The sequence below is a fragment of the Esox lucius genome, chromosome 21, assembly GCF_011004845.1.
Source record: "Esox lucius isolate fEsoLuc1 chromosome 21, fEsoLuc1.pri, whole genome shotgun sequence".
In the NCBI taxonomy this organism is placed as follows: domain Eukaryota; kingdom Metazoa; phylum Chordata; class Actinopteri; order Esociformes; family Esocidae; genus Esox; species Esox lucius.
In genome coordinates, this window is record NC_047589.1 from 22,154,745 (window position 1) to 22,170,514 (window position 15,770).

The following is a 15,770-nucleotide window of genomic DNA, read 5'->3' on the forward strand; positions in this document are numbered from 1 at the left end:
ACAGTGCAGACAGTAAAGACAGTGGAGACAGTGGAGACAGTACAGACAGTACAGACAGTGCAGAGGTGTCGAACAGGCCATCATGTGGAAGGTGACCTGATACTTCTTTAAAATTGCTTGAGTGAAGGCTTTTTTCATGGGAATAACCAGAAATTGCCCAAACGTGTGTCTTTTCATAAAAACTCACACTTATAAAAGTGAATGTGCTGTTCTGTAATCAATGTTGTTGACTCCTATATTCTTCTTTGTGCACACTGGTGAAAGTACGCCTGAATTTGCGTCTCACACAGACTGTTTAAGAGGTGTATGCCAAAGTATGATGTCATGACTGAGGATAATGACCTGGCCAATCAGCATTTTAGAGTAAGTTTTCAAAGAAAATATCAGGGGCAGGGCGCGGGATTTTTTGGGGCAATTATTCTTTCAATGTCTTCTCTGTCTTTTCAACCAAAATTAACATATTTTCAACATTCTGTGCTCTGGGTGATTACCGCGTATCATGGAATATCTGAGTGTGTGCAAATTTAAAAAGACAAAAATCCTTTTATGATTTTATTTAGTTTTTCGACTGGTTCAATGTATTTTCACTGTTATCAATAACTAATGATGTGCACATTTAGGAAGGCAAACTACACTTTCTCTACAAGACGTGAATAATGCTAGATTCTGTGCCTTTCGGTGCTGGGATAGGATTGCACCTGGTTTATTTGTGTGCCATAAATGAACACATGGAAATGAACACATTCCCAGGAATTGGCCTTTATAAACTGCTGGCCTTTACCATGGTTGGCATTGAACAGGAATTGGAAATTATAAACAAACATCAATATTTTGAATGCCCCGCCTCTTCCAAGACATGCCTCCAGTCTTCTAATACAACAAGCTCAGTAACTCAGCATCAGCAACTCGATCAGTGTTTTCATCCCGGCAGTTGGGTCATCCAAACAACTCAGCATTTCTTTGCATGAATGTTTGTCAAGTCACAGTAATCTGTATCAAGGGTCATGATGTCAAACTTTGAACTTGCAAAGAGAGTTTTGTGTTGCTCTTTGGTCCCTGTCTCCCCATCCCTCTCCTTCTGCATGTCTCACTCTCTCCCTCTCTCACCCGCTCACTCTCTCCCTCTCTCACACGCTCACTCTCTCCCTCTCTCCCCCCCTCACTCTCCCGGATTTAGGACTCGATTAAGACTGCCAACATTAAACAACCTCTCTCCCTCTCTCTCCCTCTTTCACCCGCTCACCCTCTCCCTCTCTGCCGCTCTCTCTCTTCTCCACCTCTCACTCTCCCTTCCCCTTTCTCTTTCTCCCTCATCCTTTCCCCCTCTCTTCTAACTCTCCCTCCATCTTTCTCTCCCTCGGACACTGGTGAAAAGGTCACGAGGGGAATACCTTCTCCTCCTGTCTCTCCTCTCTTCACCTCCTGTCTCTCCTCTCTTCTCCTCCTGTCTCTCCTCTCTTCACCTCCTGACTCTCCTCTCTTCACCTCCTGACTCTCTTCTCTTCTCCTCTCTTCTCCTCCTGTCTCTCCTCTCTTCTCCTCCTGTCTCTCCTCTTTTCACCTCCTGACTCTCCTCTCTTCTCCTCCTGTCTCTCCTGTCTTCACCTCCTGTCTCTCCTCTCTTCTCCTCCTGTCTCTCCTCTCTTCTCCTTCTGTCTCTCCTCTCTTCACCTCCTGACTCTACAGCCCATACTTTCAAGAACGTTAATGTTTATTGATCTGATCCCACTGTGGTGTACAGTAACAAATGTCAGGAGGACAGGCGACCAGGGAAGAACAACAATGTGGGCCATACTGATATTTCAATCCACCTCCTGTCAAGAGATGACCCTACAGAACAATGCTATAGTGTTGGATTTCTGACACAGAAGAGAGGAGCACACCTGGTGACCTGTCCTTAGCACTTTGGTGCCACCTCATTGACATCTTTCCGATTCTGTGGCACTCAGTGTTTCTCCTCTGCATTGAACTGAGCTGAGAGGATCACATCATGTGGTACTTGTGTTCTTTTTAACCATGTTCTTTGTTGTTGGTGGTCTTAATCAAGTCCTAAATCTTCTCGTTATAGTTGTTAGTCTCCAAGTTTGTCATTAGTTTCAACTTTAGTCAACTCCTTATGTATTAGTCAGTGACAATTTATTTTCCCTTTGGTGTTTCAATAAATGGTCTGCAGATCATCTACTGACTATCAGTAACATATCCGAAACTATGTTAGAACCCACATTATCCGTAATTATGTTAGAACCCACATTATCTGTAATTATGGTAGCATCCACATTATCCGTAATTATAGTAGCATCCACATTATCCGTAACTCTGGTAGCATGGAAATGCATCCGACAAGTTTGTACAGTCACAAGCTTAATTTAGTCACATATCAGGGATATGTGACCAAATACGACACATCAGTCGTATTTCAGCGCTTCATCTGGACATTATATTAATCTGCTCCAATAGTTTTGCTGCCCTGAAATATGTATAAAAACTATTGTCATTAGACAAATTATTTGCTCATATTTCCCTATTAAGAATAATCTAATTTATTTGTGTTATGTATTAATTGTGTCATGTGTCATGTCATTGGTCCTATCATTTTAATTATGTAGAATAGGGCAATTACGACCTCTAGGCTGATTAGTACGGGTGGAATCAGATAGGTGGATTGGGTTTTATCCCACTTTCATATCATGCCTAAAACTTGTAATAAAGACGTACTACAAGCAAAAGTGACAGGTAACACTCTGCCAACTCATAATTATAACTCTGACCTGGCATGAATGCTGCATTGGAGATGGCATGAGAAGAAAAATGTTTGGGAGACTGTGATAGCAGACATTTTGGAATATTTACTTGCAATATTGGAACATTTCTTAACCTTTTGTGATATTTACCTACTGATGTTTACCTGCTGAAGTTTTCCATGGCTATATTTACGTTGCTAGCCTGCCTATGTTTACCTGCCTACATTTACCTGGCTACATTTACCTGGCTTTGTTTACCTGCCTACTTTTATCTAGCTACATTTACCTGGCTTTGTTTACCTGCCTACATTTACCTGGCTTTGTTTACCTGGCTGTATTTACCTGGCTGTGTTTACCTGGCTACATTCACCTGGCTATGTTTAATTGCCTACATTTACCTGGCAATGCTTACCTAGCAACCTTCACCTGGCTATCTTTAATTGCCAATATTTACCTGGCAACGTTTACCTGGCTATCTTTAATTGCCAATATTTACCTGGCAACGTTTACCTGGCTATCTTTAATTGCTATTATTTACCTGGCAACGTTTACCTGGCTATATTTACCTGACTACATAGATTTGTGCTATATTCAGTGATTGGAATGACAATATCCAGCATGTTGTTTTACACGCGTAGGCAAAAACTGAGTTGCTAGAGCACCAAGCTGACCACCACGTTCTAGATTTCAACCGTTGCTGTGCCACTAACTGAAGAAAAATGTTATTGAGCAGCATTGCGGGGTGAGGGGAGGGGGGCAAGGATTTCCAGTACAGACTTCCTGATCTTGTCGCACTCTAGCAACTCGCTCAGGTGGCTTGTAAGACTGCATAGCTAACTGAGGTCATCAGGTGCCTGAGTGTGGAAAACGTGAATGGCTTAGCATGGATTCTTGTGTGTAAAGTTTGCCGTGATCTACAACTCACCCGAATCTGATGAAGATGTCGCAATAAAACTGAATATGGAGAATTAGTGGAGAATGGAGAAAAAGCTGTAAAAAAATAGACCAGCTGTAGCTCCATTGACAGGTGTTTTTATGTGTAAATACATCATCTTTGTTTACATATAAACTAGATTTCATTTATATTTTTGTGGCTGCGCCATATGACATTTCAAAAAATATCCAGACCATTTAGATATTAAATGTGGATGTGTGTAGGACATTTGGTTAACATTGGAGATTTAGTTATCTGATGAATTGGAGGATCCATTACATTTGGAAAGATTTGGTTCTGTATTAAAAAAGGCCATTTTTATTGTAATCCACCATATGACATTTGTCTATTTTTTTATTTTCTACCTATTTGTGTTTTTCAAATGTATGGTTAATATTACCAAGAAATTCCTTAGGTAAACATTTTTTAAAATATGTATTTATTTGATCCTATACTTTTGTAAATGCATGCCAAAATAAAATATTAACGGTTATGTTATGAAATAAAGCAATTCACAATTTTGATTTTCAAATTCAATGTCAATTTACTCCATATGACATTTTCGTCCTTAAACCTGCCAAAACTGTAAACATATACATTCGCATCACATCCATTTATCATATACATTGCTTTATGATAAATGGATGTGATGCCAAACAGAGTTTAGAAATGAGCGGATTTTTGTATAAATGTTCATACAAAATTATCTTGACATCACATCAGGTCAATTGCCCAAACCATGCAATAGTAGCCTACACAAAAGCCAGATCTTTTAAATCACCTATTCATTAAAAGTTAATATATTCTCACATTTACCCTCCTGACAACCTAAACTAGGTCAATTATATCAATGAAATTGTAATAAATATGGAACCAGAGTAGTGACCTGATTAGAGTTGCCCAGCCTATAATTCAAATTAGAGTGCAATGGAAGGTACCCATGCCTTCTTGATTGTTTTAAGAAATAGAATCACTAGAATCAGAGAAATAAGACACAATACATTCACATCTACAAGGTATCTACCCCTCGAATGTTTTGACAGCATGGACCAAACATCAGTTGACGCCCACACATTTTCAGTACATGCCGACAGTAGGCTACAGCCACTCTACATATTTAGATCTTACCATGTCTTTCTGCTGGATGTAAGCCCAATATTTGCAACCGCAGAGGTCAAATAACGTTGAGGACGTGAGACACGATACCCTGGAAAGAGAGGTTGGAAGAGACAAAGTGTGCTGCACAGGGTCTCTATGTATCCGCCTTTATAGCTTCCTGTGGCACGCGTCCACAGACCCACGAAGTACCGCGCGTCATATGCCGGTCTGTGAAGACACCACAGGCATGCGGGGCGATAGGGGGGATGCTGAAAAGACAGACAGAGGCTGTGGCCAATCAAGACGCGCGACAAAACGGGCGCGGTTCCAGCAGCCGCGGTATGGCAATCGAACCATACCTTGGATGCTGCCGAGGTTGGACCTGACTGGACGAATACACTATGGGTGGGACAAAGGCATTGTTTGTATAGATGGCGATGATACTGAATTGGGTAGTCATGCGTGAAATAACCACTGGATGGATGACACAAGAGCGTAGACTGCGGGTAGGAAAAAAACAGCCACGGCGCTACACCGGGGTTAGTGGGGCTATGGCCACGTCACAAATCTGCGAAGCCCCAGTTCAGCCCCTCATGCATTTTAGTATTTTAAAAATGAGAACTTCCTTAATTATCTGAAGTCATGAAAATAGACTATTTTCTTAGCTCCCACACGTATTGGTCAAGCTCCCTCTTAGCCCCCCGAGAGAAAAAATCCTGGCGCAGTGCCTGGAAAAAAATGAACCTTAATGACCGAACGGAGCTCTGCAGAGCAACTACTCATCATCGAAATTGGATATAAACGATCCAATCTCCACTGTAATGCAGCTATTGCTATCAATTTGCCTTGTCAAGCGATAATATAGAATACGTATATTTAGGTATATTCCGGCATCGTATTTTTCACCCCACCACCCTCCCAAATGGATTTCAGTGGAGTATAAAAATGCATGATTTTGTATAACCCCCCACCCCCCCCCCCACCACCACCACCACCACCACACACACACACACACACACACACACACACACACACACACACACACACACTCTTTAACACATAACTCCGATGTTATTAGTATATGAATAATCCTTAGGGACCAAGCAAATTATGCGCCTTGTGTTGTACTTCTTGTTTGTATAAGACCATTGCACTAAAAATAACAAAGATAAACTTGCTCTATGACACCAACATGGCTAAATGCCATGTTCGTTTGAATAAGCAAACCTCCGGAATCTCTTTCAAAAATGTCCATCAACCAGTGCATGTAGCTTCGAGCTGCGGGGGGTAGATTTGAAAACACTTCGCATAGTGCCAAGTGTTGCCATAACTACATTCAGACTTGGTGTTAGAGTATTTCTACATGACAGCCACAAAGCTTTAGTATTAAATCAAATAGCCTTAGATGATCAGCATGACTGCATATTTTTAAGGGACCTGAAATTGGATATTAAAAGAGATTATTTAACCCACAATATTAATATGTTTTGCGAGAAAAATTATTTCTCTAATAATCCGGGATAAATTCATGACACATTTGAATGGTGTACCATGGCGAGCTAGATTTATCCAGGCCTTCATAATATGCTTCCAGCAGGATATAGGCAGTAGCAAGGCCGGTTCTAGGCATAACCAACTGCTAGGGGGCCCCAATTGATAAGGCCTTTTATTGTGGCCAGCCTAAGGCACACCTGTGCAATAATCATGCTGTCTAATCAGCATCTTGATATGCCACACCTGTGAGGTGGATGGATTATCTCGGCAAAGGCGAAGTGCTCATCAACACAGATTTAGACAGATTTGTGAACAATATTTAAGAGAAATAGGCCTTTTGTGTACATAGAGAAAGTCTTAGATCTTGGAATTCACCTCATGATGAATGGGGGCAAAAACAAAAGTATTGCGTTTATAATTTTGTTCAGTGTATTTAGTCTTCCATATATATTTAGGATTCTGTATACCTGGCGAGCAACATTTGACTGTTTAACCAAAGTTTGATCTCAGCACTGAGATAAGAAAACTCCTTAAAAAAAGGTGTTCATAGGTGTTCTGCGAAAAACCTGCACCTTCTGGGTTTTTGATATTTAGTAATCAAATATGATTGCCATTGCTCGTTGCACTCTAGCAACTCCTTGTGGTGGCTTCGGCACCTGTGAACTCAATCAAGTCCGGCGTGTGTTCATTCTGGTTTGAGATTAGAACAAGAACAGTCATATTACATCATTTAACAGCTAACAATGAATTGGACCTTGAATAGTTATGATTTTCTTATTTGTCTTATTATATGTGAAAATTAGATTAGTTATTTCTTCACACCCTTCCATTAGTTTGGCTTTGTTATTGTCAACGTTCGGGACCCCAGCTTAAAAAGGGACATTCTTCTCAAAAAATACATTTTAATATTTTGTTCCTTAGTCTAAGATCCCAAAAGCTGTACGTGTCAACATTCAAGTTTTGATTATAGAGCACACTCAAATATTACTAAAATATTATTTCTAGCTCTTCAGTTTCTATTGTTTTGCTGTTCTTTGGCTGTATGTGAGATTGAATATAGTGCCAGGACATTTATCATTTTCCATAAAATAGCTAATATTCTGTCTTATTAGGATTTTTATGTCTTTATTGCATTCTTGGTCATCATCAATAGCAAAAAGGACTCAACACAAGTGCAGGGACAATTGGCTAAGGTCAAATGACTGCCAGTGCTGTGCTAATTCTAAATTAATTTAAATTGGTTGTTCATCCCACAGATTTACCAAACACCATTGGTGCTATTGATTGGACACTTATCCCCCTAAAGAACATGAACAAAATGAAAAAGAATATGTGAAAATATTATCACAGAATACACACTCTATACTGTGGTCTAAACCAAACATAATCAGTTCAAGAACCAGCCATTAAAGTGTTAATGTTCTTCAAAGACCCGTGGACCAAGGGTAACCATGGGGTTTTGTTGGTTCTCATGGTTACAAGGAAACACAGAACACATTGTTGCCTATGTTAGATTAACATTTTAGTTTAGACATAGGCTAGAGGGTCCCTGACAGTTTTTAGTTCCTGTACCAGTGGTTGAATTTTGCCCTCTGTTGAGTGGCTTTGGTGTTCCCGCTCATGTTGCATTCATTATTTATTTATTTTTATATGTGAACGTATGTTGTGTGTGTTGGTACAACTATTTTATGTACTATCCTATCAATTTACTGTCAAACCAAGATGCACTTCGCTTAGCTTAAATACTTACAGCCATTCTGGATAAATAATACTTCTTCATCTAGTTGTGAAGTAGAAATATTAAGGGGAAGCATGAATTTGCTAAACCCTCATTCAGGAATAACCCAACAGGTATATTAGTCAGTGTGTGTTTAATTTGATTTGGACCTTAAACTGATTAAGACACGCAGATTAAAGCATTGAGACGGTAAATTATTGGCACTCATGTAAATGTAGTATACTAAATCTATTTGACATGACATAAGCCATAGTCGGCCTACTTCCACAATTAGTCTAAAATCAAATTATTGGCACTCATGTGAACGTAGGATAGTAAATCCATTTGATTCCAGGTTGGCTTTCCTATCAGTTCAAGAGTCTGCAGTTCATCCCAGCTTGTCCAGTGTTACGCAATCAGTCTCGCTGCACACACACTGCAGTCAAGTCAAGGTAGTAGACTCAGCCTTATCAATATCTCCATTGAGTAAAGTTCACCAGAAAATCAGGCGATCACCCCCCCCCCCCCCCCCCCTATCAGTAGTTAGTGGGACAAGGTGTTGTTACACTTTGCACAGTCTGAATCGTTCATCCCTGCCCCATAAAAGGTCTTCATTCGAGGTTGACAGCTTAGTCTGACCTTGAGGAAAAACCTTTGGTCTGTGGTGATGTTGTAGGTCCACACAATTACCCAGATTCATGTTTGCAGTGAGACGGGTCACTTAAGTTTAACGCTTAACAGACACGTGTAGTGCATTATGTTTTTACTGTATATCCACTGCAAGGCCTGTCATGTGTTCATAAGATGTTAATATCACCACAAAATGTGATGACACTGTTACAGTAATTCCCTTCTGTTTCTATTCCTGGGCATGTTACAAACGTAAACTAAACTAGTGACCGGAGAGTGGTTCTCTCACCTAAGACATTCTGCCATTGAGCTAGGCACTTACAGTTAAGATGCTTTAACCGCCAATAACTGAATGATGCTACTTAAAATGTGCCACGAGTGTATTCCACATTTTAAACAAAATTTGCTTGTTTTACTCCACCATTTGTAAACACTGAAACACACTACATTTCCTCAAAACATGGTTAAAACTATCATCTGATATCTTGAGTGGTCAGGCCTTGCTTTAAAAGCTCTGCTGATTAATTTGAGATTAGTTATTTCTTCACACCCTTCCATTAGTTTGTCAACGTTCGGGACCCCAGCTTAAAAAGGGACATTCTTCTCAAAAAATACATTTTAATATTTTGTTCCTTAGTCTAAGATCCCAAAAGCTGTAGTGTCAACATTCAAGTTTTGATTATAGAGCACTCTCAGCCCTGAAAAACAAAGCTCATGATAATTCTTGCTAAAATATTATTTCTAGCTCTTCAGTTTCTATTGTTTTCTGTACTTTGGCTGTATGTGAGGTTGAGTATAGTGCCAGGACATTTATCATTTCCCATAAAATAGCTAATATTCTGTCTTATTGGGCCTACAATATTATATTTTACGGATATGTAGCCTACTGTATTTCCTTTCATATAGCTCCTGCATATATAATGTGTTTTATCAAAACATTTAGAGTTGGGCTATTGTAAAAGAGAATTTGAGCAATTGCAAGAGTGCTTTTACTGTTCCTGGTACGAACATACCAGTAGTGATTTGAAGGCAGACGCCTCATTCCATGAGGGGCGCGCAAACATTTCTTTAATAGCTTACAGCCGCTCCTAGACGGAGTTCGTATATTTAGTATTCAAGAGCCAGCGACAGACACACTCCACGTTTTATATTTTTTGGGCTGGGCTATGTATTTATTTACGGTAAGCTAGGAAAACGGTCAGCGCTGTCCACTTTCCAGAATCGGATGACCAACTAAGGGCAGGAATTGATCACGGAAGGGACAAAATGCAAAATGGCACACATGGGGAAAGTCCAGAACCGTAATTAGATCAACACTCCAATTGGAATTCCACATGCGCCTCCCAGGAAATGGAAATGCTGCAATGAGTACAGAAGGACAGGTAGCCTACTGTCTGCCAAGGAATTTTGAGCCTTTCGCCGGACATTTCCCCTTCCAATTTACTAACGGAACAAATCCCCACGATGGGACTGTGCTACAGCCTGCGTCCTAATCTTGACGAAACCGGCAACACCGAGCTACCGCTGGGCTGGTCTGTACGCTCCAAGGACCTTGACCACGAGGATACAGCGGCATATGATGACATTACACCGCTCCACGGTTGTTGGTGTCGCCAATGGGGCGCCGGCAAAACAAAACGATCCGCAAAAACGCAAATAAGGAATGGGGGCAACGGGGCCGCTGACCGCTTCCAGAGTCAACAATTGCTGCAGAAGACGCTCGGCAAAAAGAAAGGGAAAAAGTTGTCGGAGGAGGAGATGCTATTACAAAAGGCGAAGGAACTCAGCAAACATATCGACCAAATTCTGAAGGAGCAGAAACGGGAGTACCACCAAACCCTACGTCTGCTTTTACTTGGTAGGTGTTACTGGCTCAAATTGATTGAGAAGCCCTGCGGTCCCCTGAAATTCTATCAGTTCCCCGATTTCAACATTTCATTTTATCATCACCGTCTTCGATGTCGTGACTTCGGTTACACTGTAAAATGTGTGGTTATTTGGATGACCCAGCTGCTAGGTTACAGGCGTTGGGTCACGTATTTCGGTGTTTTCCGGTAAAAACTGATGATTTATTGAGGCTGGGTATTTGACATTATGACCATGTGGGGCAGGTCAATATACTGTGGGCGTGGCTTAGTTGGTGATTGGTAATAAGAGTCTAGTTAATAGTTTCTCACTGAGGTTTCAAGGCCCTATGCGCATCTCAAAGTGTATTTCATGAATATTCATTCTAATGTTTTGTCTTTATGTTTGGACTTGTATGTTATACGTATAACACAAGTTTGGAGATGCAATAATCTTTCTTTGTGTCTCAATCTTGAAATTTGTTCAGAAGAAAGGCCAATAGACCCTTGCTAAGACCTGTTTCTAGCCATAGAGTAGCTGGACAAAGTGCTCTGCTGTAGTATATTGGCAATATACCAAAAAACGAGTTGCCTTACTGCTTAAATACTTCAGCTAAGGGTTGTTCTTAGTCACGACACAACATGTAGTTCCTGGATTCAGCCCCCTTAAATATGTAGTGTTGGCCAAATACAGTACAAAAGTCCTGCAATACCTTATTAAAACAATTTAAATATTTTGTTTGTTCCACTTTTCTTTCCTGGGCGAATACCCAAGCCAGTGAACCATTGGCTTCAATGCTCTGAGTGGTTAGAGATGATCCTGCTGCTGATGGCTTTTTTCTATATAACACTGTACAATTTCACATACTTCTAGAATCTCAGTAATATAAATTATCTGACTGGAATAAAGTGGTGCCTTTTTAAAGGGAGATTTACCTACAGTTTTTCAGCAGCTACCTTTGGCATACAGTATATAGTACTGGCCAATCCTGTGTTCTCGTGCTGTGTTTTATGGTTTAACTTTGATAAGTGATGTTCGATATGGTGGACATTTTTGCTGGAGAGCTTTGTAAATAATCAAGCAAACTTTGAAACTATGATCTGTATCAGACCATTTCAGACCTATAAAACGGAGGACATCTCTTTGCCACACCTAGTTCATGCATCCACATAGACTTATCCAATCAGTGCTTTCTAACTGACTCACGATGACAGCTTCCTGTGTAACCTAGTCTGGACTGGTTGTACTGTGCAATATCTGGTCTGGGACCAGGCTGCCTGTAACTCTCACAATGGTAATATCTCAGCATCCTGAGAACATGCTTATCAAAGAGCACAAGGTCCTTCTCATGCTATTTACCTGGTCATAGCATTAGGCTGTGTCACCAGGCCTGCTGGTGCCCTGGAACATGGCAGCCAGAGACAGTGTAATTTGCTCAGTTTCTCCTAATACATTTATTGCAGCCTGAATTTTAAATAATACTGGTGATATTTATATATTTTGTAACCGTTTCAATAGGATTCAGATCTGGGCTTTGACTCATTCCATAACCTGAGATTTCTCCTTTTCATGCAAGAACCATGTTCATACCTACGTAAATTGGCAGTGTTCTCAAAGTTACTCCATTTGTAGATGATCTGTCAGACAGTGGAATTATGTACTTCAAATCCATTGGAAGCGGTTTTGCAACTCCTCCCAGACTGATGGACATCTTACCTGTCTTATGATATGTCTGTTGATTTTGGAATTATGTTTTTCCACACACCCATATGGTTAACAGCAAACCATACCTAGCATCTAATCTTATTGGTAGGCTGGACCCTCCCAAGTTACACTAATTATTTTCTAATAATTTGCACCTGCTTTTGAGCACTGATTCCAATTTAATCTACCTTCCACTATAGACATGCTCATGTGGCCATGATCACAGTTGCACAAATATGACTGCATTACCTTGCTAGCATACCACACTGTGAATAAGGGCTTGGGATGAAACTATTATGACTAGTTGTAGTCTCTGTCTGAACAACAGCATCAAACTATCCTGTAGTAGATGTCTCAGTCCATCTCACCCGAGCAGGGTTCGTTCTGGTGTCAAGTTGGGAATAGTCCAAAGTCTGGGCTATTTCTGCAGACTGTCTGTCCCATAAAGCCTTCCCCACCTTGTTCCCTGTTGCATGGCTTTATAATCTCAGCTATATTTTTTTTAGCTGCTGGGATCCTTTTTATCAGGGCTGACCAATGGCCAATGATAAAAGCAGCAGAACTATCCATTGCTTATGAATATGGACTTTGATTTCAAGTGTTGGGTATGTCTTCTGCACGCTATGGGGCAGGTCGGCCCGGTTATTATTCCATATCAGAGTAGCGTTGAGAGACAGCTTAAGAGACTGGCTATTTTTAGCCCATATTCAAATGAAATCTGGGTTACTTTAGCTCGGGAAATGGAACAGAGCTGCTCTCAAACAGGTTCAGGTTCTGTGCAAATGGCTAGAGGTCAGTCTAGAAGATATCCTGTGTCCTGATGGAGTTCTGATTCACCTGAGTGGATATACAAGTAGCACCATTTCTGAAAAAGTATCACCAAAGTTAAGTATCACCAAAGTTAAGTATATTTCTGTTAAGAAATGAACGTTTCTTAACAGAAATGTTTTGGACTATCTAGCACAGGTGTTAGCGACTGGTGGCTCACTGTGTTTTTAGGGGAAAAAACAACAGGGGAATCTTTATTGAAAGTTGCTCTGTGAAAGTCGCCAGGAAATAGAAAGAAATAAAGGTACAACAATATTGTCAGTTCATTAATTATCAATATACAGATTACAGTTAACCATTGTCCCTTAAAACTATGAGCCTACCCCTGTTCTAGCGAATGTAGTCATCATCATCATAATTCAATTGTAGAACATATCTTCTACAGACATAAACATATCTTCTACAGACATGCATACAGGTAAATGTTATTGAATGAACAACTCAATACTAAAATGTCTGCTGGTTACACTTGTGCGAAAACCACATCCAGTCCTTGAGGCTTTCATAATAATTATATAACAGATTACATAAAATGCTTGTCTTTTATGTGCTTATGTCAACTGACTTTACTCATGACATGGACGTGGTACGCAGTTTTGGCTAGCATTAAATGTTTATTTAGCATCTATTTCCAACTGACACCAGTCCAGCAACCAGATATTTATAACATCCGTTACATAATTACTACCGGAGTGATGTGTAACCCCAGTCTGGTTCCCAGCCTCCGTTCAGCTTTTACATTCCACTCCTTGAACTCTGTGTCATTTCCCAAAGATTACAAATCGAGTGCAAAAAACAGGATCGCACCTAGACCGAGGTAGCCATTTGTGCTAAGGGTTTATTCTATGGGTTATGTATGTTGTTCCAATGAATGGTTTCACTTTCTCGGTCTCGTGTCCCACTCAGACAGAATATATCTCTGAACCAACCTCCAGCTATGACCTCAACGGATATGCCTCACACCTGCCTTTCTCCAGGGATCAAATGTGCGTCCTGTTTTCTGCCCAGATATTAACTCTCGTTTTCCAAATCTGGCCCAACGTCCTGCGGAAACCATCCCAGAGCTGCCCGAAAGAGTTGAAAGTTCGCCCTGAACCAAAACAAAACACCCCACACCAGTTATGTGTGACAAAGGACAGTTATATTCCAAACTCAGTTCACTGGAAAACTGTCATAAAATGGCATAGGACCTTGAAAACCTCAAAGTGACTAACTATTAACCATAATTAGGGTATACCTTTTTCAATACCGATCACTCAACAAACCCACTTGGTCAGTTTTAATTTGCAATTTTTTACGTTTCTACTAGCCAAAATATCTCCAAACGTGTGTTAATTGAGGTACAACACAGTAGTGTTTTGAAATCATAAAACAAAGCGACAGTTTGTTATTGTACTATTCCATATCATCTCTCCAATTGAAGGATTTTTTCCCATTTTGTGTCTTGTTAACATGACACATACATTTGTGTATCTATTAAAGAACGCCGGTATTCTTAACCATGCTGCCCTTGAGCAATACACTTAGCCCCAGTTGTTCCTCTAAGTTGCTCTGGATTTGAGTTTGTGCTAAACAAATACGCACACGTTCACATTTATATGGTGTTCACGTGAACCACAAGAGGGAGACAGAAGGCAAATTAAGACAATAGTCAATGGGTCACTCTGACCCTAGAGGGAATCGGATGAGCTGATGGGAAATCTTTCCTCCTGATTTCCTTCAGAATAGTTTTGTTGCTCCTCGTGCCAAACACTTAACACTATCCTCACTTGTATCTGTTAACGATGTTTTAAGGTGACACCAACCAAAACAAGTCACAGTGAAGAAAGTCTTATCCATCGATGGCCACTGAAGGGAGACACAGTAAGAGACTAGAGACTGGGTCGGGGAAGCCAGCACAAACTTGCACACAACAGTGTTGATTTGTATTGTTTATTTGGGGGTGGGGGGGTCAGGGTCAATGGATCCCAGGATTTTCACTCTTTTCTAGGGGGGTCACATTGACCTGTCTGTAATATCTTGACCTTTTTATATCTTGTTATAAAAAGGTTATTTGCGCTTGCTAATCTTTTCATTGTTCTGGAGGTTGGTAATGTTATTTTAGGCATCTCTTAGAGGTCTTACAGTTGCCAGTTTGCCCCCACAATACTTGTGGTATGAGCCATGTTCTGATATGTGATTTCTTCATTTCCATTTTAAAACAAATCAGCCTTTGAATTGTTCTGATTAACTCTTGATCCATCCAAGTCTAGTTTACCAAAGAAATGGTCAAACACATCTACCTCACTTTAATCAGTGCAGATGTTGTCTTTGGATGAGTTGACTGATTGGGTTTGAAAGGACTTAATGATTCATTCTCCCTTCAATGCTTTCCTTTTCCATTTGTTTATTTATCCCCCCTACCCTTTAAAGCCCCCCCCCCCTCCTAACACATTAATAGGTTGTCTTTGGCCCTCACTATATGGATATCCACTTCACATTGGAATACAGCTCTATCTGTGCTGGTATGTTACGGTCATAATCATAGACACTAATATGCAAACCTAGGAAATTGTTTGCATATACTGTATTCCATCTCATTTGCATTGTGCTTTTGGTTCTCTAAGGTTGGAACTTATGTTGTAGTTACACCTTTGGATTCTCTTATAGTATTATATTGTGGCATTTCATGTTGCTTCTGATTAAAGACAATGCTTTTAACTGCTGGATAATATAACCGAGAACAATAACACTGAACTATTATTTTTGTTGTTGTATTTTTAGGGCTCTTTTCCAGTCC

At 40.3% G+C, this 15,770-nt stretch overlaps 2 protein-coding genes across 2 annotated transcripts in view; one reads left to right on the forward strand and one right to left on the reverse strand.

The window, feature by feature from the left end:
* elovl2 (ELOVL fatty acid elongase 2) overlaps window positions 1–5,010 on the reverse strand; it is a 13,500-nt gene extending 8,490 nt beyond the window's left edge. Inside the window, exon 1 of the mRNA XM_010885755.5 lies at window positions 4,804–5,010. Within this exon, the coding sequence (XP_010884057.1) occupies window positions 4,804–4,806 (3 nt within the window). The 5' untranslated portion in view covers window positions 4,807–5,010. The remainder of the gene's footprint in view (window positions 1–4,803) is intronic.
* Window positions 5,011–9,697: 4,687 nt separating this feature from the next.
* gnal (guanine nucleotide binding protein (G protein), alpha activating activity polypeptide, olfactory type) overlaps window positions 9,698–15,770 on the forward strand; it is a 38,049-nt gene continuing 31,976 nt past the window's right edge. The window contains exon 1 of the mRNA XM_010885753.5: window positions 9,698–10,472. Coding sequence (XP_010884055.1) covers window positions 10,079–10,472 — 394 coding nt within the window. The 5' untranslated portion in view covers window positions 9,698–10,078. The remainder of the gene's footprint in view (window positions 10,473–15,770) is intronic.